This window comes from Atractosteus spatula, chromosome 5, assembly GCF_055471065.1.
Source record: "Atractosteus spatula isolate fAtrSpa1 chromosome 5, fAtrSpa1.hap1, whole genome shotgun sequence".
NCBI lineage: Eukaryota > Metazoa > Chordata > Actinopteri > Semionotiformes > Lepisosteidae > Atractosteus > Atractosteus spatula.
In genome coordinates, this window is record NC_142710.1 from 11,957,435 (window position 1) to 11,975,751 (window position 18,317).

Consider the following 18,317-nt stretch of genomic DNA (forward strand, 5'->3'; position numbering starts at 1 on the left):
CCCCCACCACCCTCGGACACGCACACGCACGCACCCAGTGCACAATGACAGATCATCAAAAAGAACCACAACCACCCTCATAAACACACACACCCAGTGCAAAATGACACATGCAGCAGCCCAGTGTCGAAACACAAAAATGCACGTGAACAATTGTGTTCTGAAACATCAGTGTCAAAATATTGCCGTATCAACTGTGGGACTTTCTGGGTATTTGGGGAGGGGGGGTGGAACAGTTATAATCAGCTCTGCTCTCTCTCTCTTCACTTTCTCTCCAAGAGAGCTTTGGAACAAGTGTAAGAAAAAATATTAAATAGTTAGAAATTCCCCACAAGAAAGAGAATTCAGGAGTAAACAGGTAAGACAGTTTTATCAATATCATTACAATAATCAACCGATCATTTATATACTGTAATACTGTTACTGTACTGTAAAACTAACATGAATACCTCACATTAATATACTGTAATACAGTTAATATATAGTAACTCTGACATGAATACCTCACATTAATATACTGTAATACAGTTAATATTCTTTAATACTGATATAATGTTGAGTCCCTCAGCATTAGTGTGCTGTAATACTGACGTACATGAATTATCTTTGTGAATTATTATCTTGTACAGAGGCCTGATATCACTGCATGTTTTCACTATCAGTATCCTCTGATCTGATTTATTGTGCTCTAACCGTGGGGACGGTTACTCATGAAGGTAATCTATTACAGTAATAAGTTGCTTCTGTAAGGGATTGTTTTGCTCAGTTGATACGTGGTTGGGGAGTAATGATTTTAACAGTTATACAGTAAGTCATTTCTCATAGCTCACTGCAGCTGATGAGCTTCTCAGATGACTTTCTCGCCACTGCTTCCTCACACTATGAACGTGGACAGCCACTGCACTGGATTAGGTTGAACAGTAACTTTCCCCTCGCTAGCGGTTCATGATCTGGCTCACAGGGGATTCGCAGGTCTTCTCTTTAGCAGGTTCAGAAGGGTGACAGTGGTAGGGATCACCAGGACACACAGCGACCCGTCGATCTGATCTGTGTCCTGCTCTTCCAGCGGTCCTCATGCAGAGAGACAGAGGCGCCGCCACCAGCATGTCCCCCTCCAGCCTCCTCCTAGCCCTGGTCTGTCTCTGTGCCCGGCTGGACCAGGCCGGGTCAACGGTGGATCCAGGCTTCAGCGACTGCAAGGAGTTCTTCTACCATAAGACGACTCCCGAGTGGTTCACATCTGACACAGACAGGGATATCTGCCAGAAGCACTACAACATTTTCTACTTCGCCACCAAGTACGACACAGGGAGCAGGATTCCACTCTGGTCCGCCTACAAACTCAACACGAAGTCCTGCAGCACCCAGCCGACCCGCAGACAGACCTGGTTTGTGGAGCCGCAGGTAACCTGGGGCAGCTAGTGTAGTTGCGCAGGATTTCTGGAAGGGATGAGATAGCGTACAAGGGATCAAACCAGCCCTGCAGTTGTCTGGCCTTACCTGTACAACAGAGCCACTTACTGTCTCTTTACTTTCCTCTTGTTTCTGATAGATATAAAACGCATAAATCCAGATTCCTAAAACACTACTGAGCGAATCTTTATAATACCACATCTAACGCTGCAAGACAGTTCTCCTCAGGTGCCTAAACAAGATGCAGATCAGAGAGCGTCCACTTGTTTCTTTTATCGTGAAGAAGAGGCACCAGATCTTGTGGCACACTCAGTCACGTCCTTTAGCAGGAAGTGATATTGCTGACCTGATGCAACTGCTGATGAAGCAGTAGATTAATTTGGTCCACCCTCTCTCCCAAGTCTCCATCTCAGTCGGCTGTTGTCCTAAAATCAACTTGTCCTTGTCTCGTTCCTTCAGGGCTTTGAATGATTGTCCCATCCCTGTTTCCTTTACTAAAGACAAATGTTATGTTATGTTATAAGTTTTGTTTCTCATAACTCTTCCTCCCCCAGGTTTTCAGCTTGGACAAAGAGCCACCGATGACAAGCGAAGCGAATTCAGACTTGAGCATCGCTGATCTCAAATCGACCCAAGCCATCAACGAAGACTACCAGGACACGTCCTACGACCGCGGCCACTTGAACCCCTTTCGTTTCCAGTGCGACCAGGGCCGTACGGCCACCTTCACCCTCACCAACGCTGCTCCCATGGACCCCTGCTTCATCAGGGTGCGCTGGTACAAACTGGAGAAGGCGCTGAAGGATCAGCTGCAGAAAGAGTGCAACGATATTGGAGGTGACTCATACCTGATCACCGGCACAGTTCCGAGCCAGAACAGGAAAATCCCTGATCAAGCTGAAGACGAGGAGGGAGACAGGACCCGGGACTACGACAGAGTGTCTGTGCCCAGTCACGTCTGGACAGCTGTGTGCTGTGACCATGCAGAGCAGGAACAACAATTTTCGTTTGCTTTTCTGGGTAAAAATCAAGAGGAATCACAGCTGGAGACCTTGTCAGTGGCAGAGCTGAATCTCAGACTCCCAGGTCTGTATGGAAGATCCAAAAGTATCAAACTCTTCGCTGATGACTGCAATGGCGATTCTGTAAAAAGTGGAAATATACTGGCATCAGTCAGGAGTAAAGTGCTTGATTCTTTTAAAGCCCAGATCACAGATGATGATTCCCAAATGGTCCCAGAGAGCAAGAGGGCCAAGCTTGACAAGGACACACAAGAGTTCATGCAGAGCAAGCACTTGAAGGAACAAAATCTTATCCTCCTTAGTGAGGGATACTACTATCATTTTGACAGTTTGGCGGAATGGTTCAACACTATGTCCCCACTGTACAGGGAAGACAAACTGGCTTGTGTGCTCACTGCCCCCAGTGCTGTGTACAGGGAGGTGGCACAGTCTGATGGAGGAGGTGCAACATGCTCTCTGACCAGAGACATCCAGGGCACCAGCAAGACTATCACAGCCAGTGGTTATCTCTGCACAGCGTCTGATCAGTGTGGATATAAGGGCTATAGTTACTCCTGGTGCAACACAAATCAAGGTTATTATTACTGTTGTGTTGGTGAGTGCTCTCTGAAAGACTCATACTATCAGTGCTGGAATGGTTATAAAGATGTCCCCTGTTCCCCTCAGTACTCCACTGTTACTGTCAAGGGAACCCCATGTCGCCCCGATCAACAGTGTGCCAAGTATGGTAAAGACTATTACTGGTGCTACACTAATTACAAGAACAACTGGGAATACTGCTGCTCCCCAACACACTACTGTGACGATCATGGTAATGATTACCGCTGGTGTTACACAGATGACCCTCATTCCAAAAACCAAAAATGTTAACAAGCTTTTCTAATGGAGGGAGAGGTTACTGCACTGACACAATTCTGTCTGCAGTAACACTCAGTCTCTGTGTTTGAGGTTACAGCACTGACACAATTCTGTCTACAGTAACACTCTCTCTCTCTGTGTGAGGTTAATGCACTAACACAATTCTGTCTACAGTAACACACTCTCTCTCTCTGTGTGAGATTAATGCACTAACACAATTCTGTCTACAGTCAAATTTACTCTTTGTGTGAGATTAATGCACTAACACAATTCTGTCTTATTAACACACTTCCTGTCTGCGTGAGGTTACTTCATTAACTCACTAACAGTGAATTGAGATGATTCTTCATACAGAAAATAAAAAGAACCGACACCCCAGCTGGACTGATCGTAATATCAACAAATGTGTGCATGGTGGCCGGACATTCTCAGAAATGGCTTCTCCAATGACCTCTAGTTTAACAATTTCATATACATTGTGTTTTCCACCAGTGACTGTCAGCTGTGTACCTGTTTCCTTGGAGTGATTCTGTACTTTTCATGTGGGGTGGCGGGGAGCCTTGTAGTTTGCCTCTCAATAAATCCTGTTCCTTGCTGATGCCAAACTCTGTTGTCTTCCTATAAGATATGTACATGTCCACTCATGTATTTCCACTCTGTGACAGGGGGCTGAGGGGCACGAGCACGTTACGAACCCAGAAGCACAGTGCAGGAGTTTTTATTCTTTATTCTTTAAGTGGTGAAAACCACCATTAATCATTGCAATCCTAAGTACCAACTGTGTCAGACCCTTTACATCACAAACAAAACTGATCATAACCATGCAGGAAAGAGCCCATTAAAACCTTCATTTATTAACTAATTAACTTACTAATATTCAGCCACTGTATCAATTAAAGGCCAATTATGTCCTCTAGTGGCAGGTTGGCCACAAACCTGCCCAATTAGAGAGCGCCAGTAATCATTTATTCTTTCCTGGCCAATCAAGAGTCCCCATTGATCATTTATTATCATCATGATATGATATGACCAATCAGGAATCAGTATTTCTTACTCTCACCTTTCCAGTCAGGAATAAACACTTCTTACTCTCACCTGACCAATCAGGAATCAGTATTTCTTACTCTCATCTGTCCAGTCAGGAATCAGTATTTCTTACTCTCACCTGTCCATCAGGAATCAGTATTTCTTACTCTCACCTGTCCAGTCAGGAATCAGTATTTCTTACTCTCACCTGACCAATCAGGAATCAGTATTCCTTACTCTCACCTGTCCATCTGGAATCAGTATTTCTTACTCTCACCTGTCCAGTCAGGAATCAGTATTTCTTACCCTCACCTGTCCAGTCAGGAATGGCGGACTGTGCCTGTGTATTGTGGCACCTGGGGACTGGGGGGGTCGGCAAGATGGCGGCCGTGTCAGACGTATTTTTGCAGTTGCTGAAAATCCTGGGGTCTTACTTCCCAATATATTGGTGAAGAGAGAAGTTCTTGTTTGGAATCGTACACTATGTACACTATCCACAGTATACTAACTTCGTTGATGTGTGAGTGTTTTACTTTATTTCCCAACATTATACGTCTTAACTTGGATAACTTGCTGAGATGACATGTCCTGAATTAACCTTGGATTAATTCTTCCTGCTTCAGGATGGAGACCCCCGCCGGTGAAAGCCCTGGTGCAAATCAAGCGAAAGGAGAAGATACAACATACATCCGGTACAGCGGCCGTCAGGAGGGCAGGAGCACTCTGCAACGGGTCCGAGCCGCAGAGCCAGGGCGTCCCCCGCGTCAGACAGCCACCGATATCAAGCGACCCGTAGCCGGAGCAGCGGCCCGGAACCTACTCTACTGACTCCGACCCCGATACTCCCGCAGACCCCGCACGAAGGAAAGGACAGAGGGGCCGCCTCTGCTGGAGCTGCGGAACGACATCGGGGTGCTCCTCTCCTCTGCAGGATAATCGACGAGGGAGCAGATCGTCCGGGGGGCTTGATTAGACAGAGCTCGACGAGTATCGACATGTAGCGCTCTCGGGTTCACGTGGGTATGCGCCCTTGCCGCTGCCGCCTCAGGTCGGCCCCCCCACCGCTGGGGACTCGAACCCAGGCCTCGGCCGTCACTCAACAGGGAACCAGCCAGCTGAGCTAAAGGGAGATCTCCCCTCAGCCCAGCGGCTAGGGACCCTGCTATTCACTGGTGGCCGTATGCCGTGGGCGTTACAATATTCTGTATCGAACAGCAGACAAGACAATAGACAGAAATACAATAACTATAAGTGTAAACAACAGTAGGGTGCCAGTGCAAAACTGTCAAAAACTGTGCAAGTACATGGCATTTCCATAGGCGAGCTACCTTAACAGCACCTGTGGTTCTGTCAAATCCACTGGGAAAAACTTGTCCAGTTTTTAACTTTTGCGACACTCTATCCACCCTTGAGAAGAACTGACCAAATACGTCCGCTTTTTTTATGTCTGCGTTGAAGGGGTTGCTGCATTTTATTGTGTGACTGAAAGAGGAGCTAGAAATCCTCCACTGAAATCCCAGGTGAGAAACACAGACCTCAGCCCGCGAGAAACAGCGCCGCCTCGGAAGTCTAATCCCGCGTAACAGTTGAACAGCGCTCCTCTTCCCCCATTTTTATACAAACAGTATTTATCACACACACACAAATACAACGGGAAAAAAATGTCACCGCTCTGTTTGCAAGATATTACAACTTTTGTTAGAATGACGCAGAAAATCATTTACCGTCACAAAGTGTAAAGAGGTCTTATTGGAGGCGGAGGGAGCTACAAAGTAACTGAGCACTGTACGTAGTGGGAAGGACAAATGAACAGAGCCGAGAGAAAAGGACTTGTTTCTGTTATCTGACGATAGATTTTTGGAAATGACCATTTGTATCCACCCGGTTACAAGACACGCTCATTAAATAAGGGCTTGCAAACACAGGAAGACAAACACGTTTACTGGGGAAAGGTGTCAGGGAACTCAGGGAAGAGAGGACCGACATGCCGGCGACGGGAGGGGTAGTTTCAGACTTGTCTCCACGGCCTCCTCCGGCTCCCCCTGTCTGGACGTGGCCAGTTTGGACTGGTCGTCTCCCACAATACGGTCCGTGCTTTGAGCACCCCGTTTCTGTGGGACAGCTCCTGTGAAACCGAGCTCCAGCACCCAGGTGCAGGTGCTGGGGTCCCCCTCCCCGCGTTTGCGCCGTCAGGAAACGCCCCTGGGCGAAAGCCCACCTTGACCCCGTTAAGTCGGAGCGCCCGCTCGGCGGGACAGAAAAGCGCATGCGGCGCTCTCTGGGTGTGAGCAGGAGTAGGATGATCTGTGTGTCTTTTTGTCGGGCTGAAAGGGAATCTTCGGCGCATTTATGTGTTAGGTGCATGTCTGTGAAGGTGTTTTGGACGGACTTTCAGAGTTTTGTTTGTAGGCAGTTTAAGGTGCTTTTTAGATTTAAGGATTTTGATATTTTATTGTACCGTTTGATAGAAAATTTGGAAAAGGGGCATTGATTTATAGTAAATGTACAAGTCATTCTGGGTAAATTTCACATTCATAAATCAAAATGGCCTAATAATACCCCCTTTTTAGTACTTTTTAGGGTGGAGTTGAAACTATTTTTTTTAAATGAAAAATGGTAAAGTGAGGATAACATTTGATTTTATTTTTTAAAAAATACAATTTGATCACATAATTTATTTCATTACCTCTGGCGGTTAATTATTTTTTTCTGTTTGTGTTTTTTCTCTTGTACCTGTTTCTGAGCCCCTGTTTGTATTTGTATGTGTAAGTATTTATAAATTCTTGACACGTTTAATAAAACAGTTCTAAAAAAAGACAGAACAGCGCCCTCCTTCTTTCCGCACGGAAGTCGTCATCAACCGGCGTCGGTCTCGCCCCGAGGGCAAAAGGGGACGAGTTCCGTTCCGTATAACAACGTCATCGCAGCGAGCCGACTCCGCTGCTGTCCATGTGAGTTGGGAATGTGATTTTGTGGTTTTCATCGGGCTCAGGATTTGGAGATTTATGTGTGCCGTAGTGAGGTATGTAGAGTATAAACTAGCACCAACATTTCGGTGTCCGCTCCGTAAAACGTCGGTTGAACTGGTGAGAAAAACGTGAAGTTGAAGAACTAACATGAAAGTTCATTTTAGTGAACTTTCTGATTCCGACTCCTTTCTGCATCGTGTGCTTTTAACACAGCGGCTCCTCCTGTTTATATGTGCCCCCCTACTGTAGTATTACTTCACTACGCTTCTACGCTACGTTAAAAATGAAAATCCAGGACATCATTCAGCTTTGTGAATAGTTTATTTCAGTTTTTCAGTAGTTCAAACCTGAATGAGTTTTCAAAACACACATGGGTTTAACGCATCTCGTGTCGTTCATCTAGAAGAGGTCCATTTGTGCGATACAAACATGACCAACACTGTCTCGCCCAAAGAGTTTTTCCCACCGTTTCCCGTTAGCAAATCAGGATAAAATGTTGATGTTTGCTACTTAATCAAACCTCCTCACCCGTAACAAGTATCTTGTCAAGTGAAAAACACAGCGAGACCCACTCTTGCCTTGGTCGTAATGTGTCGTGTGAAAACATGTAATCGGAGATCAGTCGTGAAGTAAAACTGCACATCGGAACTCAAGAATAACCGAAGTATGATGATTGATCATCTTTATGAACTTGTACACTACTGTAGGTGGAAATGCAGGAAAAAAAACTAAAAAGAGTTCATCCAGATATAATCAGTAGTATATATGAGAGGTGTACTCACATGTATATTTGTCGCCAGTAACTATATCACCCTGCAGCTCACACCCGGCAGCCCACTGGAGCTCAGCAGGTGTGAGCCTGGCCAGTACCTGAGAGGGAGACCTCCTGGGAAAAACTAAGGCTGCTGCTGGGAGTGGTGTTAGTGGGGCCAGCAGGGGGCGCTCACCCTGCGGTCCATGTGGGTCCTAATGCCCCAGTATAGTGATGGGGACACTATGCTGTAAATAAGCGCCGTCCTTCAGATGAGACGTAAAACCGAGGTCCTGACTCTCTATGGTCATTAAAAATCCTAGGGTGTTTCTCGAAAAGAGTAGGGGTGTAACCCCAGTGTCCTGGCCAAATTTCCGATTGGCCCTTACCAGTCATGGCCTCCTAATAATCCCCCTCTATGAATTGGCTACATTACTCTGCTCTCCTCCCCACTGAGAGCTGGTGTGTGTGAGCGGACTGGAGCATCAACCAGGTGGGGCTGCACACTGGTGCTGGTGGAGGGGATCCCCAATACCTGTCAAGAGCTTTGAGTAGAGTGTCCAGAAAAGAGCTATAGAAGAGTAAGAAGTGATTATTATAATAATAAAGAGGCAAGCTGCTGTGGTCTCTAACGGTTGGAGTGACAGGGTCTGTAGGGCAGACTGTGATGTTTAAAGAGAGGGTGAACGCTGACCAGCAGACAGGGGATTATAACACAGTAATGACCGCAGGGGAACTCGCAGACTCCATACCAGCTCAGAAACCCAGCCCAGTGGGTGACCAGTTCCTCTTGGTGGTTCTCCAGCAGGAAGAGGTCCTGAAGACTCGGAGGCAGGAAGGGCTGGGGGCCAGTCCGGCGGGATTGATCAGGTGATTGATCAGGCGATTGATCAGGCGTGGAGAGACATGGAGCCGGCGAGGGGCACAGCGGCGCAGAACGAGGGACAGAGCCGGAGAAGGAAGGACGGGAAAGGAGGGAAGGGGAAGATGAGGCCGGAGGGCAGAGGGGGAGACGGAGGGAAGCCGGAGCGAAGATGGAAACGACTGGACGCCATGAGTGTGGGGTATTTCCGCAGAGTGAGCGCCAGACTGGAGGAGGAGTTCAGCACTGAGGAGGAGAGAGGTCAGTACATTAACACTGACTGGACACTCCAGTACATGAACACTGCACTGAGAGAGAGGGGTTCATACAGACACACTGACTGGACACTCCAGTACATTAACACTGCACTGAGAGAGAGGGGTTCATACAGACACACTGACTGGACACTCCAGTACATTAACACTGCACTGAGAGAGAGGGGTTCATACAGACACACTGACTGGACACTCCAGTACATTAACACTGCACTGACAGAGAGGGGTTAATACAGACACACTGACTGGACACTCCAGTACATTAACACTGCACTGAGAGAGAGGGGTTCATACAGACACACTGACTGGACACTCCAGTACATTAACACTGCACTGACAGAGAGGGGTTAATACAGACACACTGACTGGACACTCCAGTACATTAACACTGCACTGAGAGAGAGGGGTTCATACAGACACACTGACTGGACACTCCAGTACATTAACACTGCACTGAGAGAGAGGGGTTCATACAGACACACTGACTGACTGGACACTCCAGTACATTAACACTGCACTGAGAAATGTTATTGTTTGTTACAAAGCTCTCTCTAACTGTCTTGTCCTCATATTTCTCTGACCCATCCCTCTCGCTCTTGTTCTCTCTTCCTTCTCCAGACATGTTTGTGGAGAATGTCCTGTCAGAGGTCAGAGGACAGGCTGTCTCTGTGGCCACTGATATCACCGGCAGCGTGGCTCTCCAGAAGCTCCTCCCCCTGGCTAGCCCCGCCCAGGTGGGCGGCGTCCTCACTGAGCTGGGCGGAGACTCGGGGGCACAGTTCCAGGCTGTGTCATGTGACCGCTGTGGCGCACATATCGTAGAGACCGCTCTGCGGCAGACACACAGACTGCGAGGTGAGAGGTTGGACGCTGGGAGAGACAGAGACAGATAACCATACAGTTCAGTACTGACAGAAACAGACAGACTGAGAGTCGCACAGACACGAGAATCACAATGAGTATTCATAGGTCTGCTCGTGGACAGAGTGACAGGTTAGCGCCACATGAAGCACACAATTAATACATAACGCTAAAAATGGTTGTATGTTTCTGCTGACCTGTGGTTTCTCCATGGACAGTGGAGGATCCAGAAGCTACCACAGAGAACAGGAGTGAGGCAGACGGGCAGGCAGACGGCGAGGAGGATCATGGGATGCTGGAGAAGCAAGTGCTGGCACTGAGTCGCGCAGTGGTGGACAACGTAATGGAGTTCGCCCAGGACGCACACGGCACCTTCGTTGTTCGGAGGCTGGCCGAGACGCTGGGGGGCAGGCTGACGCAGGGCCGACCGGACCGACAGACAGGTGAGGGGTCAGAGGTCACACTGTGAGCAGAGCCAGTTCTGCTGTTTGTGCATGACGCTTTGACACTGATCAAATATACATAGAGCTTGTCTGCTGCAGTTGAAGCATTTCTTTCCTTTGGGTATTAGCACAGTCACGCATGTCAAATGTACCGCCTGCATTAAATAAATGGTGGTCTTTAGCTAAACTCTTGGAGCCTGAGGACGCTGCTCTCAGGACGACAGTCGGTCGGGTCTCTGATGGTGTTCTCTGGAAACCTGCAGGTCGGAAACCTAGAGATTTCAGCACCCAGGTCATCGACTTCCAAGTCCCACCATCATTTGAAGAGGCTCTTGACAGGTTGTCAGACTGCCTGCTGGACAATATCAATGGTGAGGCTGACCACACTCTCTCTCAGTGCAGTGTTAATGTACTGGAGTGTCCAGTCAGTGTGTCTGTATTAACCCCTCTCTCTCAGTGCAGTTTTAATGTACTAGAGTGTCCAGTCAGTCAGTGTGTCTGTATTAACCCCTCTCTCTCAGTGCAGTTTTAATGTACTGGAGTGTCCAGTCAGTCAGTGTATATGTATTAACCCCTCTCTTTGTCTTGTAGTGTTTGTCACTCACTCTCTGGCCTGTCCGGTGCTCCAGACAGTTCTCACTGTCTCTCAGAAGAAGAGGCCAGAGCTCTGCCAGCGCCTCACAGAGGGCATCATGGGATACTTGGCGTCTCTCAGCGCTGCCCCTGGGACGAGGTGGGTGCTCCATCCCTCTCCTCCGGAACCGCATCAGTTGGGATGATTGTGTCCGACTCCCTTAGTCGAACTGGACGGATTGTGTGCCCAGATACAGATGTGTCCGGGTCAACACCAGGAAGAACATCTGGATGTTGGATTGAGTGATGTTCTTCATTATGCACTTGTTTGAGCACAAAAATGGAAGGCCAGTCTTTGTCAGGAATACTGGGAGAAACCGTGAGGTCCTGATTAAACCCAGGACTGTGTGGACATAGTGAGAACGTAACAGAGTGCTTACTGACGCAGAACAAGGGGCAGGCTGTGGCACCGCTGGTGAGAGACGGCACAGCGCCCCCTGCTGGTTGATACAGCTGGCAGCTCAGAGCAGTACGTTACAGCAGCTGTGTTTCTTTTTGTTCATGCATTACATATAGCTATATATATATATAGATCAATATATCCAGATGAGTTAACGTCACGATATAGAAAGCTGTGCATCGTCACACTGGTTTGTGATGTAGCAGCTGAATTGTTCATGAGATCTGTGATGACTTCAGTCAACGCTCATGCGCTGATAATTGTCTGATTGACTCTTTCCCAGCCCCCTCCTGGTCTTCCTGAAGGACCAGACCTCCAGTCGCCTCCTCGAAATGCTCATAGCCGCATGTGGCAAGCCCTTGCTCCGCGACCTCTACAGAAACCACTTCCGGGGTCATTTGGTCTCCCTGGCACTTCACCCAATCGCCAACTTCCCTGTGCAGAGACTGACAGCTGCTGCCGCCAAACACAAGCTGGTATAACAGTTTTGTCAGTCAGTGTGTCTGTATGAACCCCTCTCTCTCAGTGCAGTGTTAATGTACTGGAGTGTCCAGTCAGTGTGTCTGTATTAACCCCTCTCTCTCAGTGCAGTGTTAATGTACTGGAGTGTCCAGTCAGTGTGTCTGTATTAACCCCTCTCTCTCAGTGCAGTGTTAATGTACTGGAGTGTCCAGTCAGTGTGTCTGTATGAACCCCTCTCTCTCAGTGCAGTGTTAATGTACTGGAGTGTCCAGTCAGTGTGTCTGTATGAACCCCTCTCTCTCAGTGCAGTGTTAATGTACTGGAGTGTCCAGTCAGTCAGTGTGTCTGTATTAACCCCTCTCTCTCAGTGCAGTGTCAATGTACTGGAGTGTCCAGTCAGTCAGTGTGTCTGTATGAACCCCTCTCTCTCAGTGCAGTGTTAATGTACTGGAGTGTCCAGTCAGTGTGTCTGTATTAACCCCTCTCTTTCTCTCTCTCAGTTCCTGAAGATCTTTGATGAGCTCTCTGAGGGTCTAGAAGCTATCCTGGCGACCGGTCACATGGGTGTGATTGTCCAGTTAGCAGAGAGCTGCTCTCAGCAGGAGGAGAGACAAGCTCAGTGTACTCAGGCACTCCTGGAGGTAGGTCAGACCCCGACCAGACAGCGAGATGTAGTATAATTTATCTTCAGTAGTCACGCTTTCCATTACAATGTGGATGGGACAGTCAAGTAAACTCTGAATTGATAGTAAATCTGAAAAGTCATGATCAGATTTTGGGCTTTGAACAGCTCGAGCCCCAGGGTCCCAAAGCCAGAGGTTCGAACCCAAGTCAGGCCGTGAGCCGACGGCACTGAGCAGTGCCCTGGGGCAGCACACGATCAGATGAGCGCTGTTGGGACTGGGCTGTGGTTCACTAGCTTGAGGGGTTGTGGTGATGTCATCACGAGAAGCGTCTCTTCTCCAGCGGCACTAGAGCGGTGATGTCATCGGGAGACGCAGGGTTGTGGTGATGTCATCGGGAGACACGAGGTTGTGGTCATGTCGTTGGGAGAAGCATCTCTTCTCCAGTGGCACTAACAGGCCGCTCATCCGTGACAGGGACTGGAACTAGAGCGGTCACTCGTGTAGACTTTGACCTCTGACCTCTTCATTGGGTCACCAGTGGGAGGGGCTACGGCGGGTGGGCTCGTCTGTGGCTCTGAGGGGCCGCACTGATTTAGCCCAACCCTGGCCAGATAAACCCACTTTCTTTACACCTGTGACGCAGAACGATCACCAAGGGTGACGCGCTGCTATGTCTGGACGTGAAATCGAAACAATGCACTCTGGGTAGTCCGTTATCCCGGCCTCCCGCTCCGGGATTTGTGTGCAGCCCGGCTCTTTAAACGGACTCTTACTCCAGGGCATCCTGCGCCACGCCACCCCAGTGTCTGCCGGGAGCAGCCCTCTTGACCACGGATCTCAGCCCCGCCTTTAATGAGTGACTTTCTACCAGACACCTCTGTGAGGGTTTGACTGTGGTATTACTGTCAAACTGTTCTGTTTAGAAGAGAACAGCCTTTCCGGTCTCCAGGGAAACAGTTTGAAAAGGCTAATTCATGGAGTTGTTTAAATTGAGAGTTCAATTGAGCACCGGAGAGCCCTGCCGGGCTGAACCCCAGCGGATACTGGGGTCACCGGGTGGAGAGCCCCTCCAGACTGAACCCCAGCGGATACTGGGGTCACCGGGTGGAGAGCCCCTCCAGAGTGAACCCCAGCAGATACTGGGGTCACCGGGTGGAGAGCCCCTCCAGACTGAACCCCAGCGGATACTGGGGTCACCGGGTGGAGAGCCCCGCTGGGCTGAACCCCAGCGGATACTGGGGTCACCGGGTGGAGAGCCCCTCCAGACTGAACCCCAGCGGATACTGGGGTCACCGGGTGGAGAGCCCCTCCAGACTGAACCCCAGCGGATACTGGGGTCACCGGGTGGAGAGCCCCTCCAGACTGAACTCCAGCGGATACTGGGGTCACCGGGTGGAGAGCCCCTCCAGACTGAACCCCAGCGGATACTGGGGTCACCGGGTGGAGAGCACCTCCAGACTGAACTCTTTCTTCTCTAATGAAGCGGCCGCTTGCATCAAAGACCTGCACTGCAACGGGCTGGAATCTGCGCTGTTGGTCAAGCCCTGCAGCACGCAGACAGACAGGGGTGCAGCTCCTGACTGACTGCGGTTACACTGTCGTCTCCCCCCCCCACCCCAGGCATTTCACTGCTGGGACCCCCCCTCGAGACGAACTTCCTGTGCACCCCTCCTTCTCTCCCTGCTGGCTTATGAAGTGTACTACCACACTGACAGCCCAGGGGGCGACACTGAGACATCCCAGGTACAATTTCTCTCACTATCTGTTGAGTCAGTGTGTGTCTCTCTCTCTCTCTCTCTCTCTCTCAGTGCAGTGTTAATGTACTGGAGTGTCCAGTCAGTCAGTGTGTCTGTATGAACCCCTCTCTCTCAGTGCAGTGTTAATGTACTGGAGTGTCCAGTCAGTCAGTGTGTCTGTATGAACCCCTCTCTCTCAGTGCAGTGTTAATGTACTGGAGTGTCCAGTCAGTCAGTGTGTCTGTATTAACCCTTCTCCATTTCCCTCTCTCTCTCCACAGCGCCCCCTGTCTGAGATCTGCTATCACGGCTCTCTCCTCGTACAGTCGCTGCTCAGGTTCTCCGATTGCTCCGTTGTCAAGACCAGTCTGAATTCCCTCCCCGCGAGTGACCTCCTGACCCTGGCCACTGACCCCTCGGGGAGCCACGTGCTGGAGGCCCACCTCAGGTCCCTGAACAAGGGGAAGAACAAATTCCTGAAGAAGCTGCAGGTCAGTGGCAGGTCGTGTTCGGACGGAGAGGCAGGCTGCTGCTGGTCCAGCAGGTGGCGCTCCTCCCCCCGTCTCTGAACTTGCGGTGCGGTACCTCAGAGTGAACACAGGGGGCGCTGTGCTGCAGGGGGTATTAATCTGGGGTCCTGGTCAAGAGTGAGGATTAAATGTCTCATAAGAGTAGGGATTTAGTGTTCAGTCTGGTCATTCTCAGACATGACACACCTGTGTGGTGAATGTTTCTAAAGAAATGACTTTTCTTATTTGTTTGTTTGGAGAATCGGTCCCTCCCTGTTTGAAACTGCCAGCTGTTAGTTAGGTTTGCTCTGTGCTATAGCCCCCAGTGCCAGAGGGGAGAGAGTGTTGAGCTGCGCACTCTGGTCCCTCACACACCCTCCTGCAAGATCTGCTTGTCCTGATTGGAGAAGCAGGGTGTCTCTCACTGACAGAGTGAGCCCTGATTGGAGCAGCAGTGTATCTCACTGCCAGAGTGAGCCCTGATTGGAGGAGCAGGGTGTCTCTCACTGACAGAGTGAGCCCTGATTGGAGGAGCAGGGTGTCTCTCACTGCCAGAGTGAGCCCTGATTGGAGGAGCAGTGTGTCTCTCACTGACAGAGTGAGCCCTGATTGGAGGAGCAGTGTGTCTCACTGACAGAGTGAGCCCTGATTGGAGGAGCAGGGTGTCTCTCACTGCCAGAGTGAGCCCTGATTGGAGGAGCAGTGTGTCTCTCACTGCCAGAGTGAGCCCTGATTGGAGGAGCAGTGTGTCTCACTGACAGAGTGAGCCCTGATTGGAGGAGCAGGGTGTCTGTCACTGACAGAGTGAGCCCTGATTGGAGGAGCAGGGTGTCTCTCACTGCCAGAGTGAGCCCTGATTGGAGGAGCAGTGTGTCTCTCACTGACAGAGTGAGCCCTGATTGGAGGAGCAGTGTGTCTCACTGCCAGAGTGAGCCCTGATTGGAGCAGCAGTGTATCTCACTGCCAGAGTGAGCCCTGATTGGAGGAGCAGGGTGTCTCTCACTGACAGAGTGAGCCCTGATTGGAGGAGCAGGGTGTCTCTCACTGCCAGAGTGAGCCCTGATTGGAGGAGCAGTGTGTCTCTCACTGACAGAGTGAGCCCTGATTGGAGGAGCAGTGTGTCTCACTGACAGAGTGAGCCCTGATTGGAGGAGCAGGGTGTCTCTCACTGCCAGAGTGAGCCCTGATTGGAGGAGCAGTGTGTCTCTCACTGCCAGAGTGAGCCCTGATTGGAGGAGCAGTGTGTCTCACTGACAGAGTGAGCCCTGATTGGAGGAGCAGGGTGTCTGTCACTGACAGAGTGAGCCCTGATTGGAGGAGCAGGGTGTCTCTCACTGCCAGAGTGAGCCCTGATTGGAGGAGCAGTGTGTCTCTCACTGACAGAGTGAGCCCTGATTGGAGGAGCAGTGTGTCTCACTGCCAGAGTGAGCCCTGATTGGAGCAGCAGTGTATCTCACTGCCAGAGTGAGCCCTGATTGGAGGAGCAGGGTGTCTCTCACTGACAGAGTGAGCCCTGATTGGAGGAGCAGGGTGTCTCTCACTGCCAGAGTGAGCCCTGATTGGAGGAGCAGTGTGTCTCTCACTGACAGAGTGAGCCCTGATTGGAGGAGCAGTGTGTCTCATTGACAGAGTGAGCCCTGATTGGAGGAGCAGTGTGTCTCACTGACAGAGTGAGCCCTGATTGGAGGAGCAGGGTGTCTCACTGACAGAGTGAGCCCTGATTGGAGGAGCAGTGTGTCTCACTGACAGAGTGAGCCCTGATTGGAGGAGCACTGTGTCTCTCACTGACAAGAGTGAGCCCTGATTGGAGGAGCAGGGTGTCTCTCACTGCCAGAGTGAGCCCTGATTGGAGGAGCAGGGTGTCTGTCACTGCCAGAGTGAGCCCTGATTGGAGGAGCAGTGTGTCTCACTGACAGAGTGAGCCCTGATTGGAGGAGCAGTGTGTCTCACTGAGAGAGTGAGCCCTGATTGGAGGAGCAGTGTGTCTCACTGACAGAGTGAGCCCTGATTGGAGGAGCAGTGTGTCTCACTGACAGAGTGAGCCCTGATTGGAGGAGCAGTGTGTCTCACTGACAGAGTGAGCCCTGATTGGAGGAGCAGTGTGTCTCTCACTGACAGAGTGAACCCTGATTGGAGGAGCAGGGTGTCTCTCACTGACAGAGTGAGCCCTGATTGGAGGAGCAGGGTGTCTCTCACTGGTAGCAGTACAGGATTCCTGCTGCCCTGGGCAGATACAGGGCAGCTGTACTGTAGAACAAAAAGCCAAGGAAGGTTTTCAAACCCACAGAATCCCTGGAGCACCTGACCAGTTCTTCCACTCAGCCCCAGTGGGCTAGTGCCGGATCTGTCTCCCTCTGTCCACAGTCTGTGTCATACCCTCTGTGTTCCTGTCACAGGGTCACTTGGTCAAGATTGCGTGTTCAAAGCATGGCAGCCGTTTTCTGGAGAGTGTGTGGAATAACAGCCAGCTCAAACACAAGAGGGAGATTGCACAGGAGCTGGGTGAGTCTCTCAGTGCAGTGTTAATGTACTGGAGTGTCCAGTCAGTGTGTCTGTATTAACCCGTATTAACCCCTCTCTCTCAGTGCAGTGTTAATGTACTGGAGTGTCCAGTCAGTCAGTGTGTCTGTATTAACCCCTCTCTCTCAGTGCAGTGTTAATGTACTGGAGTGTCCAGTCAGTGTGTCTGTATTAACCCGTATTAACCCCTCTCTCTCAGTGCAGTGTTAATGTACTGGAGTGTCCAGTCAGTCAGTGTGTCTGTATTAACCCCTCTCTCTCAGTGCAGTGTTAATGTACTGGAGTGTCCAGTCAGTGTGTCTGTATGAACCCCTCTCTCTCAGTGCAGTGTTAATGTACTGGAGTGTCCAGTCAGTCAGTGTGTCTGTATTAACCCCTCTCTCTCAGTGCAGTGTTAATGTACTGGAGTGTCCAGTCAGTCCGTGTGTCTATATTTACCCCTCTCTCTATCAGTTCCCAGTGAGGCAGTGCTCCGAGCTGATCAGTTTGGGCGTCATGTCTGTCGAAACTTTGCTCTGCCTCACTTCCTGAAGAGGCGGAGCCAGTGGGAGGAGCTCCAGGGTGCCCAGTCGAAGAAGAGGAAGATGTTCAGTGATATTCTGGAGGGAGTGTGAGAGAGAAGAGGAGGAGGAGAGAAGACAGTGATATTGTGTCCAAACGTCCTTACCTCCCCCAATTGTCAGGGTCTAATCAATCTGAGCGATTTGTATTCTTCTCTAAAACATTTTTGTATGCATCTCTAAAACACTTTATGTACACAAAGTAAAGACCATTATTAAATGGTATAAATGTTGAGCCCTTGATATTTTTTCAGAGAAGGTAAATGATTGTCATGTCTTTGAAGAGCAGCTCTTGTTTTGGAGATGTCTGTGGTCTCTTTTTTTCAAAATGAAACTGTGTTCCTGCGGGCGTGGCTATGAACCACAGAAGAGCAGCACCGTCTTGCCCTGC

General features: G+C 49.9%; 2 protein-coding genes across 3 annotated transcripts; both read left to right on the forward strand.

Moving 5' to 3' along the window:
• The first annotated feature begins 1,074 nt into the window (after window positions 1–1,074).
• Window positions 1,075–3,428, forward strand: LOC148834109 (uncharacterized). Its single transcript, XM_088916699.1, has 2 exons — window positions 1,075–1,404; window positions 1,968–3,428. The coding sequence occupies exons 1-2, from the start codon at window positions 1,075–1,077 to the stop codon at window positions 3,303–3,305; spliced, it is 1,668 nt and encodes a 555-aa protein (XP_088772825.1). The 3' UTR covers window positions 3,306–3,428.
• A 3,798-nt stretch (window positions 3,429–7,226) lies between these two features.
• On the forward strand, window positions 7,227–18,161 carry nop9 (NOP9 nucleolar protein). 2 transcript variants are annotated; one of them, XM_088916693.1, is made up of 12 exons: window positions 7,227–7,341; window positions 8,845–9,162; window positions 9,795–10,031; window positions 10,256–10,480; window positions 10,744–10,851; window positions 11,072–11,213; window positions 11,797–11,989; window positions 12,476–12,616; window positions 14,222–14,344; window positions 14,619–14,828; window positions 17,243–17,348; window positions 17,820–18,161. In XM_088916693.1, the coding sequence occupies exons 2-12, from the start codon at window positions 8,946–8,948 to the stop codon at window positions 17,978–17,980; spliced, it is 1,863 nt and encodes a 620-aa protein (XP_088772819.1). In that variant the 5' UTR covers window positions 7,227–7,341; window positions 8,845–8,945; the 3' UTR covers window positions 17,981–18,161. The 2 variants fall into 2 exon arrangements, with proteins under 2 accessions (XP_088772819.1, XP_088772820.1); XM_088916694.1 differs by having other exon boundaries at window positions 7,247–7,341; window positions 8,848–9,162.
• Window positions 18,162–18,317: the final 156 nt, after the last annotated feature.